Raw genomic sequence first — 22584 nt, forward strand, 5'->3', positions numbered from 1 at the left:
CCATGAATCTTGCCAGAAGTTCTCAGTTGCATTTATATCTGAACTTGGATTGGGCCACTCTAACATACATATGAATATGCTTTGATTTCAAACATTCTGTATTAACTCTGGCTTTAAGTTTAGGGTCCTTGTCTTGTTTAAAAGTGAACCTCCAGGACAATCTCAAGTCTTCTGCAGCCTCTAATAGGTTTTCTCCTAGGATTGCCCTGTAAGTAGCTTCATTCCCTTTCCCATACTGTCACTTTACTTGTGCCTGACAAATTAAAGTATCCCCACGGCTTAATGTTCTTACCACCATGTTGTACCACAAGGAAAGGTGTGCATAGGATGGTGTTAAGTGTTTTTTGTTTCTCATCTGACCAAAATGTCATTGCCCATATATTTACTGAAATTTCAAGATGTCAAATTACAAAGTTGAATTTCTTTTAAGTCATGTTTGACATGTACAACATTTTTATAACAACTGAAGCCATATTAGTTGCTTGATTGTGTTATAAAATTACATTATGTGCCTGGAAAATACATAATACTGTCCCTTGCTCACATGAGCTATTCAAAGTCTGGGGACATTGTTTAATAACCTAACCTTTTTTTTAAATTTATGCAGAACTGTCTACGGTGTTCCTTGGTCTTTGTGTTCCCATGAAACATGGAATTGTTCAAAAAGTATGAATACTTTTGCAAGGCACTGTATGCAAATTTCACTGGGCACTGTGACCTGTTAATTGAAGATAAGAATTTTGCCTTCAGTGGTGAATTCTGCATAAGTCATGACACATAACTGGCTTCTCATATATGTAAGCAACAGAACAGCACTTCAAAAGGGATTACAATCTATAACTTGGTAAAAGAAAATCAAGGTTTACTCTATGATCTAACATCTTTCTACTTTTTCTGCTAACAAAAGTCACTTAACGAGCCCGGATGCAAAAGTAGCCACAGCAAGAGTTTCACTCTCTGAAACTATCCACAGAAGCAAAACAATATTGATGTCTTACTTTTGTCTTTCAGCCATGAATAAATGTATAACAATGGAAAGAGAAAAGAGCAAAGGAAAAAAGAAAGTCAGCAGTTAATTAAAAACAGCATTAAGATAAAGAAAAGACAAAGAAAGTTCTCAGAAACTTCAGAAAACAGACAATAATTCAGAATAAAGCCAAACTTCTCCTGGATGACACCTTTCTTAAACACATGGAGGATAAGTTAAAATCTACTTATATGTAACTGAGAAATGTGTTTACAACATGGCACGTTGCAAAAGAGCTTTAAACAACTGACTTTGCTTTATCACATAATTAGAGCACCTGAACAAGAAATATCATGACATAAGAACAGCATGGTAAAAAAATATATATATATAATGAATCATGATTGTTCTACAGTTAGCATGAGGCATGACATTTAATTTCACAGTAAGACAAAAAAAAAACAGTACCTATATGCTTTGTTGCTGTCTCACTTGGATGTTATTGTGTCTCTAATACTGCGGATGTGTAGCGCATAATGATATGTATAAATAGATATGTACATAATTTTTTTCCATAATAGCTGATCATTCTATTATCTGTTGATAATAAAGGGCAAACAGTTTAATTCACTTGAGACAAATAAGGGTTTTTTGCGTAATGTCAGCTTCATATAAAATATAGCTGCAGTGTTCGGAAAAACATTTAGCAAAGCAGACCTTTATAGATATGCTAAGTATAAATTTACTATATGAAACGCTGCTGTCATAGATAGGTAATGTTAAACTGGAAACACACATCCAGTTTACTTAAAATCACTTTGACAGGGATGTCTATGCAATACTTCCATCACAGCTTTGCAGCTTTAAGTAAATAACACTCTAGAAGCACAATTTTATGCATCTGATCCGGTAGCAAACCCAATTTGATCTCCACCTTAGTCTGCCTGTGACATATATTTTGAACATGTTGAAAAACTCAGAATTTTGCAACATCAGAGAGAGACATCATGGGTAATTGCAGATATGTTCCACTGCTACAAAATGTACACAAAGTCCAGCTAATAATTATCTAAATACTTGGGGCAGCCAGGCTGTTTATAATGCATTGAAGGTTCACCTCCAGATGGTCAGGTGCTAATTAAGCATGAACAAAAAACCCCCTGCAAAACCCCAGACAGCAGTGTCATGTCACAGGTACCTTACTCTATTCGTCTGTGGCAGCACACTGTGAGTTTTACAGTTGTCCTCCCAATAGTCATGCAAAGGATGTAAGAGGCACATTTACTTTTACTTCACAGATGAGGCAAAGTGATTGGAAAGTGAACGAAATGTGTTTACTTTCTTAATGAAACCTATAAAAAAATGGCTTTAGATACCCCCCAGAAAATGTGTAAAGATATCAGGAACAAGCAAAAAAAAAAAAAAAAAAAAACCCCAACTTTCTCAGTGACCTCAATATGAAGGGATGCAAATTTGCTCCATGCTCTGGGTTTTTACGTACAGTGGACCTCCGTTTATCTGTTCAGCATTCATGGTTTGTAAACCATGATTTTTAAATTTTTTGATAATCCTCCCTTTTAATGAATATTTTTATATGTTTGGACTTTATTAAAACCTATAACTCATTTATAATGCAGCTCATAGAAGCTGATGGAATACATTATTTGCTCTACGTAAATTTAAATACTGAAACTGGAATATAATCGTGCAAAGGGAAGAATCAAAAGTAGTGAAAAGAAAGGCTTTAACCTATTCAAGACCTTTGTTATAATTAGCATTTTGTCAGCTTTAATACATTTTAGAGATTCAGTCCCTAACGGATGGAAATACCACAGAGCACACAAGTATTTCACAGAACCCCCAAACTCCCTTTTCTGCAAACACTCCTGCTTGCAGTAAAACATCATCCCACCACAATTAAATATGCTGTGCAACTTATCAGCAGAATTAATTTTTGCCCAAGGTGGTCTTTATAAATTACAAGCCGCATTTATATCAATTATCTTATATCCAACTTCCATTCCTCACACATTTTTCAAAGGATCACATATGCTTTAGTCATTTCACATGAGCAGACACAAACACACACCCACTTGTCATTTGGAGATAGTTTTCACCATCTTGCATATGAATTGCTCTCATGTTAATAGGAATGTGGAGGCATATCAAGGACAGACAGGAAACTAGCGATGCATGTAATGCTGATAAGAATTCCTCTCAACTTCTCCTCAGCATCTGAGAAGAATTATAAATAAACTATCCAAGCACTGCCTGCTGTTTTTTGCGGTGCTGTGCACAGGGTCCCTACACAGCCTTGAAAACAATGGAATTTGGTTTTATCATGTTCCAGGTCTGGATAAGAATGCAAAAAAAAAGGAAAATTAGATTTAGGAAAATTTGGTAACATTTTATCCTCATGAGTAGAGCTTCAACAATTTTTTAAAAAAAGGCATTTTGCTTGGGGGCCTTTAGCATGATCTAAGGTGTTCCTGTGCCAAGAAAAAAATCTTTTTTTGAAAGATCTTTACAGAAGAACAGACCAAAAGTAATATTAAATGCTCTCCACATGTAGCAAAACCAAGTCAAATTAAAAAGTAAAGAGGGTATGTAGTTTTGTCAAAGATAAAAAGAAAAAGGAGTAGATACAAAGTATTGACTCAGATTGGCTTTTCAACATTCCATTTGTAAGGAGTTTTTGAAAACTAAGATCACCGACGCTTTCCCTTTATAATGATGCACAGCTTTTTGTTGGTCTATCACATAAAATTCCAATAAAAAATCTTGAACTTTGATTATGGAGAAACAAAATGCTAAACATTTGGAAGGCACTATTTAACAGAAGACATATTTCTCTCTTTTTCTCTCTCTCTAAATTTATAACGTCTGTGCAAATATGTGGCTTGCTTCCAACTTTGGTTTTGTGAAGAATCACTTGCTTATAAGAAAAATGAGGCCTGCAGTTATGATTGTGGGAGCATCTTTCCTAGTCACTTAAAAAAATGCAGGAAATGTGGAACTGCGCATGGAGACACTACAAAGCAATGAAAGCTGTCACACTGCCAAACTCTGAAGCATAATGGCCTTGAAAGTGTGAGCTAATGCCTCTGCTTTGACTCATTAATGTAAATGCCACTTTCACACTTCACTTACATGGCGTTGTCACCGAGCTCCTCGTACAGGTTGTTGGCAGTGCCTCCCCCGGGTTTGCCTATTGGCAGGGCCATCTGGATGCGAGCTGTTTTGGCACACTCTGCTTGTCTCCTGGTCACAGAAGCAAAGACAAAACACTGACTATGAAAAAACACTAAGAGTCTAGAGAAAACCCCTGACTCCATAAAGTGGAGTAATGTTCAAGCAGTCATTCATGATTGTTCAGCTCATCACAGGTAGTAAAGAATACTTCTTCCATTAATTGCAATAACGTTTAACATTTTCAAATGTTTATTGTGCTACAACACAAAGCCTGGAATGAAACTGATACATGGATCATTGATAAGAATAACAATGTTGAAGTATGGCCATAAGAATTTTCATTTAAAACCACATAGGGCACAGCAAATATATAAAAGAGGTTTCTGTGGTCAAATGAGACAAGCACTTAATTTCTTGACCTCCAGGAAAAATGCCATGCACAATGGAAAAGTAACTGCAAAACATCCTGAACATCATCACCATCCTGACAGTGACAGTGATGGGGGCATCACTCTGTGCAGATGCCAAATACTGGAACAAAACCTGAGGCGACTACTTCTTCCAGCAGATCCTAAGCTCTCAGCCTTCAATGTCATGATTTCCAGATCAAATCATATTAGGTGAAAGAATAACCCAGTCAAAGTCCATTAGTCAATTAGTCCTAAGTCAATTAGCATCAATGACAATTGATTTTCATTTATGCTCCCTCTGCTATCTGTCTATTCAAAGTCAATCTATAAAACTAACCACAAACTACACAGACAGATTTTTATTGCTTAAATGCTAAAATGGTGAAATAGAATCGAGAAGACCAGCATGTCAGCATCATAAGCATCAGTTTCAGCTCCTCAAGCATCTTGCAGCTGGTTTCTCACCTTATTTTCTAAAAGCAAAGTACAGATCCACTTTCTGTTATATTATGGTTTTTTGTTTTGCCCAACCATCTGAGAAAATGTATATCTGAGTCATCTTACTGCTATAATGGTTATTGCTTTCTATCACTCCTAAATGTAGAAAAAAAATGTTTTGTTCATATTTCATGTTGTTTTTATTCTTTGATTTGCTTCTGGAATCTCAGATCTTTTTATGCTATTGTCTGCTTCCATTTAAATGCAGCTGTTTAGTCAGGTTTTAGCATTTGTTTTCAGCATCCATTGTGTGTTTTCCCTGACCTGAACTGTGTCTCACTTTGGTTGTTCCGTGTCTGTTGCTGTGATATATTTCTAATTGAAAACCAGGACCCCAGGACTCCCTGTGTCAGGGCTCTTGAGCCCAGCAGGTCTGTTTAGTAATTTGTCTGTCAGTGAAATTTTCAATGATTAGATCTCTCTATCTAAAACGCTAAACAGAAACTGTGATTTATTGCAACTATCTGGACACTGAGAGAACTGCCTGGCATCACTCGGGGAGTTGCATTACAAACATCCAGTCGCAGATTGATGAAATAATTTACATAAAAGCGGAAATGTTAATTCCTAACGAGTTTACCAGACTGAGATCATAATGCAATTATCTGTAGGATGTAGTTGATTTAAAATGTAGCATTAACTACTGTAATTCGCTGATTATACCAGATATAGCCGCATACAGTGGCAGCTCTGGCATTGACGATACAGTGGCTGATCATTTCTGTTGCTCCCTCAAACCAGTTAAAATGGAGGATATCATCAAAATCTATGAACTGAATTAAATGAGGTGCAGTTGAATACGTAAAATAGTCTCCTTAAAGTTAGCAATATGGAGGAGGTGCCAAAGCCCATTTTAAAAAGTGCCACTGTATTCTAGAGCTGTGAAATCTCATTCAAATGTTTGGATGGACTGACAGATGGAAATGAAAGATGGAAACAAGTAGTTAACAATTGAACAAGGAAGAATATTCTGGAAATACATTTTTGTCACTTCTTTTTTTTTTCTTCTCCAGATAAGTGCCTAATTTAAAGTCCCATTCTTTTTCCAGACTGTCTCAACGGCATGGAAACCCTGAGTCAATCTCAGGGTTCTTCAGGATTCATTTCTTTGATTGCCTGCTGTCCCCTTTGTTTCACAGCCACTTCTGAACTCATCCATTTCATAGCCCAATGAAACTCAGCTGATTAATCACAGTGAAAAGTGTCTGGGACGGCTTTGACATTAATATTATCAAGGGAATACAAAAGGGGGTACTCACTCTTTGAATCTGGAAGTGGCAGATGACGCAGCAGATGAGAGACAGAGAAAGAAAGATTGGGATTATTTGGAGCATAAATCACACGGCATCTTTTGTTAGCCAAATTTACTTATCGTAATTTACGAGCAAAGTCGTGCAATTGCTCTTCATTAAAGTCATTTAGCAACAGATAATAGTGATTATCATGATAGTGATTATCGCTGTGTTTTTTCCCTCCCCTCCACAGATCTCCACTCCTCTGCCGGTTATTTGTGTGTTTCTCAGCAGGAGAAGACCAGATCCAATTTATTTGTGTATGCACAGCTGTTTATATGCATTTCAGGGAATTTAATAGCTTTCACGGTGGTTAGCTAAACAAACTATTACAACTGGCATTGTGGAACAGGCTGCCGTGCTGAATCATCTGGGACAGTAACTTGCCCAACTGACGATGTGTCTGCACAAAGCCTCAAAGCAAACACAGCCTTCAGTAATTACAGCAACTTAATTTTAATTCCAAATATTACAAAGGCTCAGTCTGGCCCTCAAATGACTGACTACGACTAAACGACTAAAAGGTGAGGCATATTTTAAAAGAGTATTTTTAGCTGTGGATCAATACATGCGGGAGGATGGTGACTCTTGGACTAATTCCAGATAAACTGCAGTGTCTGTGTTCATCATGATGAATGAACCCTATCAGAAGATACAACAACAAAGCCAAATTGCATATTAACGTTAGCTATATCTTACAGCACCACGTTCCCAGGTAATGACCGTTAGGAGGATCAGATTAATGTTAGTTCAGGTTTATTCATGGGGATTTGCTTGTACATAAACCAATTAGAATTTGCAGATGTGTCTTTCTGTCTAAACTGTTTAAGATTACAGTGTCGGTTTACTGCAAATACGCACAAATAAATGATACTTACTGTCTGTATGTGATAATGACAATTAAAATAGCGGGAACACAGCAGATGATGATGATAACGGCCAGAGCCAAGAGTGCCCCCTCTGTGTAGCCAACACTGTGCACAGCTTTCTTTACGCTGGCCACCACTTCGGGGGTTCTGATTTCCAGAATCCGGCCACCAGGAGGGAGAAAAGGCTGGAACTCTTTATTGATATCCAATAGTTTCCCATCGAGAAACCTTGGAATGAGAAACATGTTGCAATTGTCACTGTTTGCATTTAAATCTGGTTATTTAGCAGCAAAAGTGGTGCCATACTAGTACTACTAGCTACAGCCTGTTCATAAGCTCGATGGGTGAGCCTCCTTGAATTATTTTTTATTTTAAAAAAAAGATGGCATATTTTTTTCCCTCCTCATGAATAGTGTGAATATAGAACACAATAATACCCGAAATATGTCTGAAATTAAAATTACTGCAACGTCATCCCTAAAACACAACTAGTCCAACAGCTTACTTGAAGGTACTTCTTTTTTGCAATATAGCACAAAACAAATACCTATGCTCAATTTTCTCTGCCAATAACTTCATGGGGATATGATCTACATTTGCTCATTACTGAGTAGTAGTTAAAGTGCTTACTTGAAGAGCTCCTGTCTAGTTATGGCTCTGTTTGTCAGTGGATCGATGGCATAAATCATGAGATCTGACTTGGTGTAATCTTCAAGCTCCATCGCTTTGCCATCCCGGTGGGGCCCAATGGTTTCCACGACAACCTTTGCGCCGACCACCTGCTCCTGAACGTAACGCTCCAAAATGCTGAGGATGGAAAATACTTGATTTAAATATTTGATTTGTGAAAACACCTCGTTTTCCTATGATTAGATGAGCAAAATGTGTTCTGTAGAAAGTTTTGTGAAGTGAAGAATTTCTTTTTCCGGAATGACAAGAAGAATCTTTGCGGTGTAGGTGAACCTTTTAGATCTCGTCATGCATGGTGATGGCGGCATCATCCTGAGAGCCGGTTTAATTGTTATGGTATAATTTAATGAAGGAGAAAAAATTGTACCATTATACAAATTAAATCCATCAGTCTTGTGAACTTCTTTGGAACAAAAGAAGAATCAGCACAACTCGGTGCTTGAACAAGGCAAAAATCTTAAATATCAAACACATTTTGGAATATAATAAGATTCAGCAAATCTTATTACTATACGTGTGTATAGTAAAAAATGGCCTTTGTTCAAAAGCTCCATTCACGCCAGGCATCTAACAAACTCACTGGTCAAATATCTAGACAAAACATAAGGCCAAAAGTTTGTTGATGCTTTTGGCTTAAGATATACAACATGACTGTTGTACCTTTGCAGCATGCTAAAGGAGAATTAACCAATTTTTCTGTGGGAGTGTATGTATATATTTTAACCTGAATAGTGGATCAGACAAAATCCACATTAAATATGATTGGCTTGTTGGTTTTAATATTCACTGAAGCTCTTGAATATTTCCACCTCCTAAAAAAGGACCTGTTCAAATGCATCATTAAAAGCATACATATAAAACAAAGTTAATGCCAATAATGAGGGTGAACTTCTGAGTGGAACTGAATGCAAACAAAGCCGTCAGACTCCAGCCCCACTGCAAACGCATTTATCCCCTCCTGCTGGCTGTGCAGGCTTGTGCTGCTAAACGTTGATTTTTTTTCCCCTCCCTCAGAAACATCTGCTCACAGCAGGAGCTCCCACGCTGTGGTGTGACTGTGTGAAAGGGAAAAGCTTGTAAAGGTAATAGCACATAAATTTTGATTATATGTGGAAGCCAAAACAAAGCAGGAGCTGACCGTGCAGCTGTGGTGCATTGTCACAAAAAAGCACAAACGTAGGAATGCATATGCATATCATGACACATGAATAATACATGGGATGTTTAGTGCTAAATGCTGTTTTTGCTTTTCAGATATGAGTAAAAAATTTTGTTTTCCAGACTGTGGACAGAGATAATGCTACATGAATTAAGCCGGAGCCTGAGAAGATACAAATCACAATGGATCAAAATAAGGTATCAAATATTTTAGCTGCTTTGCGGCGTGGAAAATGTTTCTGAAAATCTCAGGTAATGAGGAAAAGTTTCACAAGAGAGCCCATGAGAAGGGATTAAGCTAAAACAACAGGCAACAAACACAACAACAACAGATAATTGAGCAAAAATGCTGACGGTTTTCTCAAAAAATTCATTATCTGTTTTAGGTCAGTGCCTCTCAGCTATTTTAAATTTATTTTTTTTTTAAAGGGAGCCCTTGAAAAAATACTGATATTTGGTCTTATTATGAATCATAGTTACAATTCCACTTGTGTTTCTTTGTACTGTTTTTGCTTCCTTCAGACGTCATCATGGTTCTTCTTTCTATTCTTGGTCATTATACCATGAGTCATATTACTGACTTTGTGTAATCTATTATTCAGGTAGCTCTTCAAAAACTGACATCTTGTATTTACTAGAATATTGAATATGACTGCATTAAACTAAATTAGGTTTAATTGGGCTGAACAAAAGTAAAAGAAACTGAAATGGACTGTAAAGTGGATAAGATGATTTATGGCTCTAAATCAGGAAAAAACAACCGAATGCCTCATCTTGTGTTACTTCCTTCTTCATTTGGAAATATTTAGATGTCTTCATTTAGACCTATCCATATCTGACCTATACTGGGAAAACTGAACAGTAATTATGCATAAATCAATGTCAAGCAAATCACAATGGAGGGTAGAATAGAGTGAATAAACAACAAATATTAATTGTTTACCTATTTGACATTTGCCTAACTTTGCATCTATTTTTGAGAATGAAAAATGTCTTTATGCCAGTGAGGATACTATACATGCTTGTTGGTTTAATTTTGAAAAGCTAATTTGTCTGTTTTTCTACATTGAGGCATACTGGCTGGTTTACCTCATGATACAGTGAGGTATGAACTACTAGCTAATAAAAACAAATTGAATACTACACAAATATGCAAAAAATATTTAAGAATAAAAACATAATTGTTACCTGAGCAATTGATCTTTATTATTTTCAACATACGTTGGAGGGACATTTGATACGACCACTTGCATGTCCAGCTGGTTCACAACAGACACCTTGATGTTAGAAAAAAAAACACTTTAGATGAGGTACATTTCAATAGAAACCTGGGACAAATGAGATCTTAACCAACATAATGACAAATAATAAAAAAATAAATAAAGAGGTAACCCTCATTCACTTATAGTTAAAAGTCTCTAATAATCTGAGTTAATTTCTGCCATTTATGTTTAATTAATTTGTGCAGAAAACTTTAAATACATCTCAGCTGAAAAGGTTGTCGTGAATCAGAGTGAAAATTAAAACACACACGCACCACTATCTCTGCTCTGCTGCTGTGTCCTTGACCGTAGTTGTCTGTTGCAGCCACCTCAAATTTGAAATATGACCTCCTCATGTTGCGATACATGATTGCCGTCTTCACCACACCGGTGTACGGTTCAATGACAAATCCATCTTTGCTGTCTTTCGTTTCTTTTCCTGTGGGAGGGGGGATGATGAGCCTGTAGACCATGGAGCTGTAGTTCCCAGTGTCTTTGTCCACAGCCTGGAAAATGAGCAAAAATATTGGTAATATTCCTTATAATGTTGTCGTTTACAAAATACAATAACCAACACAGTGAAGTGGTTTCTCTATGTATTATCTCGTTCATTATCTGCAGTCCTCATAATATTGTGTTATTATGAATTAATTCAGAACAAAAACATTTATCTGCCCTTATGTAATCTCCTGAAAGTTTTCAGGATGTAATGAGGCTTGCTCTTACACTTGTTTTACTATGAATAAGCAGTAGGGGGTAAGCTGATTCGTCTAGCCATGTGCAGATCCATTAATCTGTTCTGTCATTGTGGCTATCAGCTCCTGGCCAGAAAGACAATGACTTATAGCAAGGTGTTACAACACAGAAATGCATATTGCATACAAAGCTCCCACACAGTCCAACACAGACTGGTGCAAAGGAGATTTAGAATATCCTCTATACTACACTGTATGCTGTAGCTTTACAGTATGTCATACTGAATTATTCTTCGTAATACCACATTGTGGAATTATGAAGCTCTCTTGTGCCTTAGAAATAATCGCTTTGACACTAGGTAAAACACACATTTTAGAAATCTTGCTAATCTTCTGATTAAATTCTTTAGACAAATTCAGGTCTTCCAAGACAGCGAGGCAGCCTTGAGGCAGACTGGAGCCTCTGTCATGTTTTCATGGTTGCAGACTGTCCGTTTTATTTTGCTTGCCCTGACTGAATAAACATAAAGTGTAACAATGCATAAGCTTTTAAAAATTAGTCCGGCATTTGTATGCTGCCTTTCTTGTACCTGAGTCATCCTCTCATCCATGAAGTCAATCAACGTGCAGCCAGTGGCAGAAAGTGGAATGGCAAAAATGGCAAAAGGGTGTTTCTTTTTTCTCTGTGAGTTTCAGTCCAAGAGGTCTCAATTCAGTTTCTTGGCAATAAAACTGGTTGGTAACATTCAAAATAATTGACATGGGGGTTGATTCTTTTTGTTCCCTGTGAGATGCCCCCAGATAGGTCCATTTATGTACCAGAATCATTCATTTTCCAAAGAAAAAACTCTGGATTTTATGTATCCCCGCTTTTGAAGAAAATAGTGTTTAACATTTTTGCTCTAATACAACTTTTGCTGTCATACTTATTTTATAAAATACCTGGGTAAAAATAATTGTGAAGGAATGGACATAGAAAAACAAGAAGCAAAAGTTGTGAAGTATTTTAAAGTGTGCTTAATGAAAACAGTTGAAAAGTGTCTCCTCTAAGTAGCAATAATAATAACAAAAAAAATTTAATCATACAGTCATAACCCTCCAATGGGTGATGGTAAATATTGATACACTTTACACTTTTTTATATATTTCTCTTGAACATTTTGTATATCTCTTTATTATTTTATTTACATGTCTAATCACGGTTGAAAAAGACAAAATGTGGAAATGATGGCATGATAATGATCACACTTAATTTGTTCATGTTCTGCAATCCAAAACATATTGACTTTCACGTAAAAATGTGTTAAGTAAAGTTAAATTGCCTTACTTTTACAGTCAAGCCTCACAAACAATGCTGCTCTGCTGATGTGTTTACCAGCTTTGGAAAATACTCAACCATGGAAGCTGTGATAATTGGCTGGTGCCAATTATCCCAAAAAGGTAAACAAGAGCCGGCCAGACACAACGTTCCCTCTGCCAGGTCAGAATGAAAATTTTATAGCTTCAAATCCAGATCAACATGAAAACTTAATTGCCTCTCAGCGTGGCCTCGCTCAACCTCTGGTCAAATTTTCATGTGAATTCATTAATGACTTTTTAGATATGTATCCCAACAAACTGGAACACAGCTGTCCAGCCTCCCTGGTGGAGGTAGCTATTGGCCACGGTATCGCTGCCATGTAGTGCATTTGTAAGATGGGGAGGAAATTGTTTTTGGTTTTGTGTTCCTCTTGTTCTGACTTGTTCCTCTTTGCACCCATTGAAATCAATGTAATTGCCGCATGCTTCTGCTCTGATTGTGAATACCAGCTCATCATCTTTTGGGAAAACTAAGAAAAGGTCTTTACATTAAGCTTTTGACAGATCAAAGAAAACAAACTACTTTGAGTCATCCAACATTAGATTATTTAGTATAAAATCCACCTGACAAAAAAACCCCCCAACATTACGCTTTTACAACTCTAAAGCTGACACTTTGAAGACTTCACCAGAAAGGAGTGTCAATTTACCACCTTTTACAAGTCTTTGAATTAGACAGTAAATAACAGGCTTATATAAGTGCAAGTGATACTAATGTACCTGCACTGAATGCCCTCAACTGGAAACAAGTTTTGATGAAACAGTAAGCACTGTGGCTGCTACATCAATTTTAATTACAGCACTAATGTGTGAGCTGGGAGTTCTAAAAGTGCTTTACTTGGCAACATTCAGTCTTAGTTGTGTCTGCTCCACAAAAATTTTTAAAACCTGTCTGGAACCCGGGGAAGCTTTAAGCCTTTCTCTTCCCTCCGTTTCTAAATCCGTAGTTCAACTCCTGCCTCCTCTCACTGTCTTAATCCTCAAAAGTGGATGGTTATAATGAAACACAAAGGGGATAGAAAACAAAAATAAGGTAATAAAAAATTAATCATCTCAGCACTTAACAGGCTTTTTTAAACTCATGCAGCTGCATCATCAGCCTGTTTATTTAGATATGCTATTCTGTTTCATTTAGTACTGCAAGATGAGCAGTTATGATTAAAACTACTATTTTACTTTCGAAACGTTTGCCAAGTGTCTTTCATAACATAACAAACAGCATAGCTTAAAAAATGGGATATATACAATAAATCAAAAGGATTAACGTGCGTCTTCTCAATCACAGCTCCTCCATCAAGCCATATCTCTCCAGCTTCCTCTGGTCTAGGTGTACTTAAAAAAATGAAGCTATCAGTGTGCTAAAATGGATTACTTGTTCCCTGACAGCAGGAGGGAGGACAAAAGAGAGTAGGCACAAAATACAGGCTTGAGAATAGTCTGAAAACCCTTCCCATCTTGGCCAGTTTCTCTAGAAACCAGAAGAGCAAGAAACAAAATAAACCAACGTTCTGTGAGCATCTAAATGCTATCCAGAAGCACTTTCGACAAGACTGCTTCAACTGGTGATCAATGATGGTTTTAGACCCACAGTGACATTAGCTCTGTAGGAATCAGAAGGTTAGTGATTTACTACTAGAATCTAAACAATAAAACCACTCTTATTAACAATTTCCTCTGCTTTGAAGCAACAAAGCTTCAGACATTTATGTAAAACTGTATTATTGAAGAATGATAAAAATACATACAGACCAGAGCTGTATGTTTTTACTGGTTTTATAGGATAAGCTCCAAAAGCATTTTGGAAGGATTTCTGAGAGGACAGAAAGGCAGCTGAAGAGACACTTAAACATGAACAGCAGAGAGGCATGACAGTCTGCTCTGAGGATATTTGCACAGATAATAAAAAAGGAAACCTGAAAAACTTCACAAAAAGATCGAAAACTCAAATTGATTTTGCAGTTTTAATGACTGAGGTGGTCATGCGTTGCTATGGAATGTAATGTAAAACAGAGCAGTGACTGTTCCTTTTGTGGCTGAGCATGGTGAGGTGTGATAAGGCGGCCATCGGGAGCAGCGTTTTGAAAACTACATATGAAGGATATTAGTAGATGCATGATGGCTGAAGGGTTCATGGTCAATCAATCAATCAAACTTTATTTGTATAGCACATTTCAGCAGCAAGGCATTTCAAAGTGCTTTACATCAAATCAAACACACAAAAAAAAAAAACAATGAGAAAAACAACATCAAGTCAGATTCCGTCAATAAATTTGCAATTGATTACGTTTCAAATACAACTCTAAACAAGTGGGTTTTTAGTTGAGATTTAAAGGAAGTCAGTGTTTCAGCTGTTTTACAGTTTTCTGGAAGTTTGTTCCAGACCAGAACCAGAAGACCTGAGAGTTCTGGAAGGTTGATAAAACAGCAGCAAATCTTTAATGTATTGTGGTGCCAAACCATTCAGTGATTTATAAACTAACAACAGTATTTTAAAGTCTATTGTTTGAGCTACAGGGAGCCGGTGGAGAGACTTTAAAACTGGTGTTATGCGCTCTAGGAAACAAGTCATCCTTCCCATGTTTCCCACAAGAAGTCATGAGTATGCATAAAGTACACAAAGTTGTTATGAAGTGTTTTCTTCTCCCCACAGAAAAGGTTAACTGCAAAACTGTCAGCCTTGATCACCACTATTCTATAAAAAAAAAAACCCTCCTTGCAACTTTCATGAGTATTTATGAAAAGCATGAACCTGCTGGCTTAACTCAGCATCAGACAGTTTCTTTGACCACAACAATGTAAGTTCCAACATAGACGAATTAAAGGAGGTAAAAACGACGTGTTTGACAATGTTTTAAAGGTTGGCGTCACAGTAAATGATTAAAGACAAGCTAATAAACACAAACAAAACTTTAAACATTGTTCAGTACAAACATAAACAAAATGTTTGCACATGTAGCGTAATATTTGTTATCCTAACGCCATTTAACATTCACGTTTAAGAAGAACTGGTTAAAGTCGTGTCTCTACTAAAGGAAGTAAAACTTTGATCAATTGTTCATGCAGATATCCAGAGCAACACTGTACAGACGTGGACATCCAAAAATGATGTCTCACACTTTCTCAAGCATTTCAATTTCCCCTAAAGTAGTTTTCTATGGTGGCCCATGTGTCATTCCTCAATCTCCTGCTGAAATAATCCAGTACCCAAAAACACTGTTATGGCTTTCTATCCTTTAATCGCATTTTCAGATCATGGCATAACTCTGTATTTAAAAAAACAACAACTTTGTGATGCAAAAATCTCTTCAAGCACAACTTGACACAACAGATCCAATTTAGCAGACTGTTAAAAACTTCTTGGATGATGGTCATAATACATGGTGGACAGAGTCCAGACTCATTCAGTAATGTTATTTTGAGTACAACATCCATCTTCCTGAGAAATAAGTTTTTTTCAGCGACTTCCATCCAAATCATAAAACTGTGTTCCTTTCCTCTCAAGTCTCACATAATATTTAGTCTATTGCATTGATGTAATTTTTTTTTCTGCAGCCAATTTAATCATCAAAATAAGTTGATAGAGAAAAAATTTGAGAATGAAATATAACCCACAATAAACAAATCTTGTAAAAAAATTCCCTTAGGATCATTTTGGGCTGGTGAGAACAGGTAGGGACGTTTCTGACAGCTCGATTTTTCCTGCTGCATCATAAACTTGCATTCTTCCTCTGAGATCTTTTGTGATCTTTTGAGTGTTTCCTACATTCATGTCCAAAATTATGCTTCAGTAAATAAGCATGAAATTGAAAATACAGCTAATTTTCTGTAGTATACATGTTTAACGGAAGAGGACTAATATTTATTTTTTATGTTTTATTTTTCTCTTTAGCACAAAAATAATCTTTTGTGTTTGCAACAGGTGCTAGTACATTCCCCTTCCTCACAAAACTATCATTTTAATCTGGGTTCAGTCTGTTATGTTAGAGTCGAATGTAAGGTGTAATAAAGCAGGGATGATCTTAAAGATAATTAAACACCAAAGGCCAGACTTTTATGTAAGTGAACTCATTTCAGTCTTTAATGGAATCCAGCTTTATTAAAACATATTGCATATTTTTTTTAAAGATAGAACTTGAAAGGAACAGGCTTTGTGATTTATTTTGGATGCTGAAAGGTATTTTAATGAGACTGGATCACTCGAGCTGTTCATTACGATATGAAATTTCTTGCAGATAGGGAAAAGGGAGGTTTTTCAAGCAGTAGATGAAGAGAAACAAATGTTGATGTTATCAGGTAATCCTGTTACATATCGAGCTTCTAAAAACTTCAAACACAAGCAAAAGACCTGGCAAGCAGATAGAAATTATTACCACTTTTAGACTTTTTTATTTACCTGTACTTGCAAGACCGAGGTGAAAGTTTTGGCATCCTCTGCAACTCCTCCAATGTAAAGAGATCTGGTGAAAACTGGCGGGTGGTCGTTCTCATCCTGGACATCGATCATCACCCGGGCGGTGTTAGCTAAAACACACAAACAAACCAAAAACACAATATGATACACATGTTCTCCGGATCTAAGAAAAAAAATCTACCTAGTTGACTGACTACAAGTACAGTTCCTGCACGAATTCAGACTGGGCCAAATCTGAACAAGAACAATGGCAACTTTGTCCTTTGGAAATGGACACATCACAAGCAAAAACATTAAATCTTACCAAACATTTATGTCTCGTTTCTAGAGTAAATATCTTGAAATAAGGCAAAACTAACTCAAAAGTAAAAAACTAACTTCTCTGCAACATATAGTAGCTTATTTTAACTTAGTAATTATTGAATGTAGATTTCTTATAAAGAACAAGTTCAATTGACAGATGTTTTTTTCATTTGTAACATTTGTAATGGTAAGTGAAAAGATTTTTATTTATATTCAAGAATGTATAAAACTAGTATGAAAATATAGTATAAAATAATATATAAATAAATAAAATAAGAGTATAAATAAAATAATTTTAAATAACATACAAAACTAATAATAAAAAGTCACATTCAACTAAGAAAAAGGGATGCAAAATTCTGAAAAGAGTGGCACAAAACTGCTTTTATTCCGGTAGACACATGCAGAAATCCCATGAAACTGAATGCTTTTCCCTAATTAATCAAGAAGAAGCTTTTTTCCTCCAGCATCTGAAAACAGAAGCAGTATGGTACAACTGCACACCCACTAAGACATTGCTGCAAAACTTAACTGACAGCTGGAAGCATAAATCAGAGAGGCAGCCAGGAGGCCAATGTAACTCTGAAGGAGCTGTACAGATTCACAGTTCAAGTGTGGCAATCTGTCGACAAGACTGCTATTAGTCAGGCACTTTAAAAGTCTGGGCAGTCTGAAAGAGTAGCAAGAAGAAAGTCATTGTTGAAAGGAATCCCTAAGATGTTACATTTACAGCTCACAAATTGTGGGGATGAAGTTGCTCTAGTAACACAAAACTTCAATTAAACTTTTTAGGCTGCCAGTAAATGTGTGGTGAAAAAAACTGACTGCATATAACCCTGAACACACCATCTCTATTTTGATGAGCAGTGGTGAAAGTATTATGAATTTATGAGCTTTCCTCAAGTAGTCCCACTAAAAGTGAACAAAGTCGAAGCCACAAACCAATACTACAGTCAAATGTTTTAGATTCAAAGCATGGTCAGGTGTTAGAATTGCCAAAAGCACGGATACAAAGTAGATTAAAAATCTGTTGCTGGATTTAAGCATTGAGGTTTACAGACACGCTACATCCAATCTGAAAGAGTTTATACGTTTTGTACAATAGAATCGGCAAAAACTCCAGTCTCTAGATGACACACCCCAAAAGACTTGTAGCTACAATTTCAGAGAAAAATGTTTGGTTCAGTTTAGAATTATGCACTTTGCTGTGTAGGTCTATTACATAAAATTTCAAGAAAACACTTCAAACGTTGTGCTTTTGTGTTCAAGGAACATGAAAGGATTTCATTTCAGTAATTAGTAACAAAAGATCCATTAAAAGTCTAACGCTTTTCACACTTTAATACTAAAAACATGTTTGAATGAATGAATCAATATATTATTCACTAATATAGGATCCTTCTGAATGTTCTTTTAATCTGCTGTACACTGCATTGAAAAGATCTGTTGGTGAAATATGAATTCATTAATTCTCAAGTACTTTCCAGTTTATTTTTCAGTTCAAAACTCAACTTTCAAAGCTTGTTCAAATCTAAAGAAGTCTGTCAAGGTTTACCATAAATTTTCACAATTACCAAGGTTGTTGTAAGAAACACAAAGAAGTGTAAACATGTTAATGCCATGGTGATGAGTCACGTATGGCATCACATTCCAAGAACTAATTAAGAATTAAGTAATCACATTATTAATGTCGGTAAGGGACCTAACAGGAGAAGAGTGGATGGCATGATGTAAATTAAAACCAAAAAAGTAGAAGAGGTGGAGAATGACGTTGATGATGATGATGAATGATGAAGGCGGTAAGGAAAACCTTTTTAGTCATCCTCTGCATTTTCTTCTGCTTCTCCTAGTAGACCAAGTTCTGTGCAGGCTGTCACTGGACTTTCAGCTGAAAACCCAGCTAATCAGATTACTTATAAGAGTTACCGCTTCCAACTGACAAATATGCCCACTAAACAGAGAGAGAGCGCAATTTTCTGGCAAGAGTGTACAGCTGGGTGGCAGGAGCCTGTTTTACCACTTGGCATTCTGGGCTCATGGGCTTCTGAATAAGTGTGTCCGCAATCAGAGCTATGTGCTCTCTTGATTGATATATGCGTCGCTGTGATTGTTTAATATGCTCCTCAGGGTTTTGGCAGCTATGTGACGCCATAGACATTTGAGAAAAATGCCTTACTCATACTGAATTCTGTCAATCCTGCAGATTTTATTATTCATCTGTACCAAACTCCATAAATGTAAGTTATTATCTCAATCAATATATTAGAAGATTTTTGGAAAACATTATTTATTAACCACAAAATTATTTAAATGTAATTGTGGTTCTGCCAAATTCATTTCAAGAAAATCATTAGCTAATGAATCAGTGATGAAACTTGAGATGACTTGTTTTGGAACTTGGAGATTCTGAATGATCCTGTATAAATCTGCTTTATAATCCACACAAATAACAAATGAAAAAAATAGAAAGAAGATAATCATAAATCCATTAAATCTGAAATGAGACATTTTTTCTTGATGCTACAGAAAATGAAAATTGATACAATAATTTAAATAAAGAATCTCAACACAAACACTAAAATGAAGAGAATACAATCACACAAATCTGCAACATCCTCCAGATGCAACGCTGAAACCTTCATGTTAAGAAGCTGTATTAACTTGGAGTCCGATCGATTTTTTTGTTTGATGTGTATGGGAAAGAACTGGCGATCTGCAAATGACACAATGATTTGCTGCTTTAATCCCAGCAGAATTCTTGAATTCAAATCGCTCTAATGAAATGAGAACAGCATGTGGTAAACACCATAATTAAAGAAGATAAGCGAAGGCTCCGGAGCTGAGCTTCAATTAAGACGAACACAGATATGAAGTGAAAAGAAGTAAAAAAAGAAAAGGGAAAAAGGACATAAAAGAGGAGACCAGTAGAAAAAAAGAGAGGAGAAAGACTTTGAGACTAATTAGATCCATTTTTACTTCAGCTCTAATTATAGTGAAAGGACGACTTGTTGTTTTTTTTCTTTTAAATGCAAATGAAGGGGTATGTGAGACCACAACAAGTTTGATGTTGAGCCAAACAGAAGAAAGTAAAACCTTAGCAGATATAATCATCTGTGTCCAAACACCCCAACAATGTGCATGGAACTTTAGGATGCTTCAAGCATCTTTAAAAGTTACAAAAATGCTGGTGTACAAATGCCATGACACAAAGTTCGCAGCAAGAGGAGAAGACAAGCTTTACAGAAAAAACCCAATAAAACCAACAAGCATCTCATCTATAAAAGACGATGCCAAATACTTGCTGAGAAAGGAAAGCTATAAAAGCCAATGGCCAGAAATATACCAACTGGTGATACATGATCAACAGGTATTGACATAAGGTCTCAGTAGACTGTATTTAATTGGATGTGAGTCTGGCTCTATGATTATTCTCTATTGCATACATGTTGATTTATTGGAACTAAATTTGAACCAGAATGGATTCTAAATAATTAGATAGAAGTCAGACATGTCACACATGAGACTGCTTGTCATCAGATAGAAAAAACAACCAGTCATAAGGCTGTGGGTTAGGGGAACAGTTTTTTTTTTTTATTATTTTACAGACCATTTTCAGAGTCATTGTATACACTGTCATACACTCCTGCTCTGTGTTACCTTAACCCCACCAATCACTAAACTTACTGACAGAGTGACACATCTAATATGTTCATGTTTTACTTTCAATCTTAATATTTTTTTCTGGTGTATTAAATACTACAATGTTTAAGTTTATTATTATTTTTTTTTGCATTTCATTTTTAAAATGTTCAAATTCTAAATTTTAAATATATTTCCTTTGTATTTGGAATAGTGTTGCTTTTTAATCTGTCTCATTTGGGTTTTATATCTTTGGTATCCTTCCATATGCTTGTCATAATAGCTTGCTAAAATCTCTGACCCGAAAGACAAAAAATAAATATTTGCAGTTTAATTCATGATTACAAGTGTGCAGTACTTCCACCTGCAGTTCCACTTACACTTTGACGGAGCTCGGAGATTTGATGAGACCACCCTCATGGAGTCTGCTTCCACCTTCAGAACATAGCTGGAATTGGTTTCATAGTCAAGGGGCTTGGCTGTGGAAATCTCACCAGTTGTTTTGTTTAACGAAAACACACCTGGGGAGAACAGAGCAACAAAAAGTTTTAAAACAAGTTAGTAAAAAAGTGCTATTGCACAGAGGGAATGAGTGAGGAGTTTTGTAGCGCAGTGGTCCGCAACCTTTTTATTACTGCGGACGAGTTAATTTTGCTACGACCCAGGAGGGGCGGTAGAGGAACCGTCAAATAAGCCTTTTTGTTTTTGAGCTGATCTTCCCTTTACGAAATCTTGCAACGTCCTGCAGTGTGCAGTGTGTTATGTGGTGGTGTGTTGAGTAGGCCTGATCCAAAATTGGGCATATTCAACATTGTCTTGCCCCGATTATCGCAGACTGTGGGGTTTTCCCTGACTGGGAGCGAGAACGCAGCCTGTTGAATGTGACAGGGAGCCAATCAGAACGCGCGGTGGCGTAAGAACGGAGAGGAATCCATAACAGTTGACCTGGAGCAACTGAGAGTCCGGTGGACATTTGAGGTGATATGTGGAAATGTTTATTACTATAGGTGAAGGTCATTTTCATATATGTTTATTATATGTGGTTGTGTTTATTCAGTTAAAAATGTTAACTATGAAAAAACATAACTCACCTCCAAATCATGGTGCAGTAAATAGAGCGGCTGCTCCCGGCATTTTTATCAAACGCCTTTTCTTTTTGTTGCGTCTTTTATCGCTTAAAATGAGTTCACAAACTATCACTACTGCTACTACAGTATTCTAAATTCACGTATGGTATGTTGGGGGTTTTACTGGATTTTCTTCTGGAATCGGGATGTTTGTGAGTGGAATCAGTTAGTTTGTGGTGTGTTGATCCTGCTGGATACACGAACCGACCAAACTTGTACTTTTCAGTTCTTTGTGGTCACAGAGGTTTAGAACATCGTGCCGTGTGAACCAGACCTTAAACTCACAAGCTCCCCTCCTCTCATCTCATCTCGACCACTGCCCTAACGCTCTCTGACCCTGGTCGCTATGGTAACGTTTACATAGCCCTTCAAAATAAGATACAGATGCGCCACAAAAACAAACATTTTACTTTAGTGAAAATTTTAATTCACAATAACGACTCCTGGGAGCTCTGATCTTGTTTCTCTGCACTGAGACGGTCCCATCTCTAGGCCTTTTTCCCTTCGCAAAGAAACTTTCCAAAGACATCTGTTCTGATTCTTACTCATTTTGCTGCTTGTGGGCTCAATGTCGGTGTGCAAGACGTAACCGAGAAAATCCGGTTAAAGGATTTTTAATATAAAAGATCCTCCAGACTCAAATGATACATAAAACAGAAATATTTAATTATTTCTTGCGCGGCCCAGTACCAATTGGTCCGCGGCCCAGGGG

The 22584-nt window shown here is 36.6% G+C and overlaps 1 protein-coding gene across 2 annotated transcripts in view; it reads right to left on the bottom strand.

Annotated features, from left to right (window-relative positions):
- Positions 1–22584, bottom strand: part of LOC122823053 (protocadherin-15-like) — a 214907-nt gene that overhangs the window by 26174 nt on the left and 166149 nt on the right. For both annotated transcript variants that reach the window (XM_044102283.1, XM_044102282.1), the window contains exons 28-35: positions 21126–21266; positions 16786–16913; positions 10614–10844; positions 10265–10353; positions 7859–8035; positions 7238–7456; positions 6327–6335; positions 4118–4228 (exon numbers count right to left, since the gene is read on the bottom strand). In XM_044102283.1, the coding sequence (XP_043958218.1) occupies positions 4118–4228; positions 6327–6335; positions 7238–7456; positions 7859–8035; positions 10265–10353; positions 10614–10844; positions 16786–16913; positions 21126–21266 (1105 nt within the window). The remainder of the gene's footprint in view (positions 1–4117; positions 4229–6326; positions 6336–7237; positions 7457–7858; positions 8036–10264; positions 10354–10613; positions 10845–16785; positions 16914–21125; positions 21267–22584) is intronic.

The sequence above is a fragment of the Gambusia affinis genome, linkage group LG20, assembly GCF_019740435.1.
Source record: "Gambusia affinis linkage group LG20, SWU_Gaff_1.0, whole genome shotgun sequence".
NCBI classification, from domain to species: Eukaryota; Metazoa; Chordata; class Actinopteri; order Cyprinodontiformes; family Poeciliidae; genus Gambusia; species Gambusia affinis.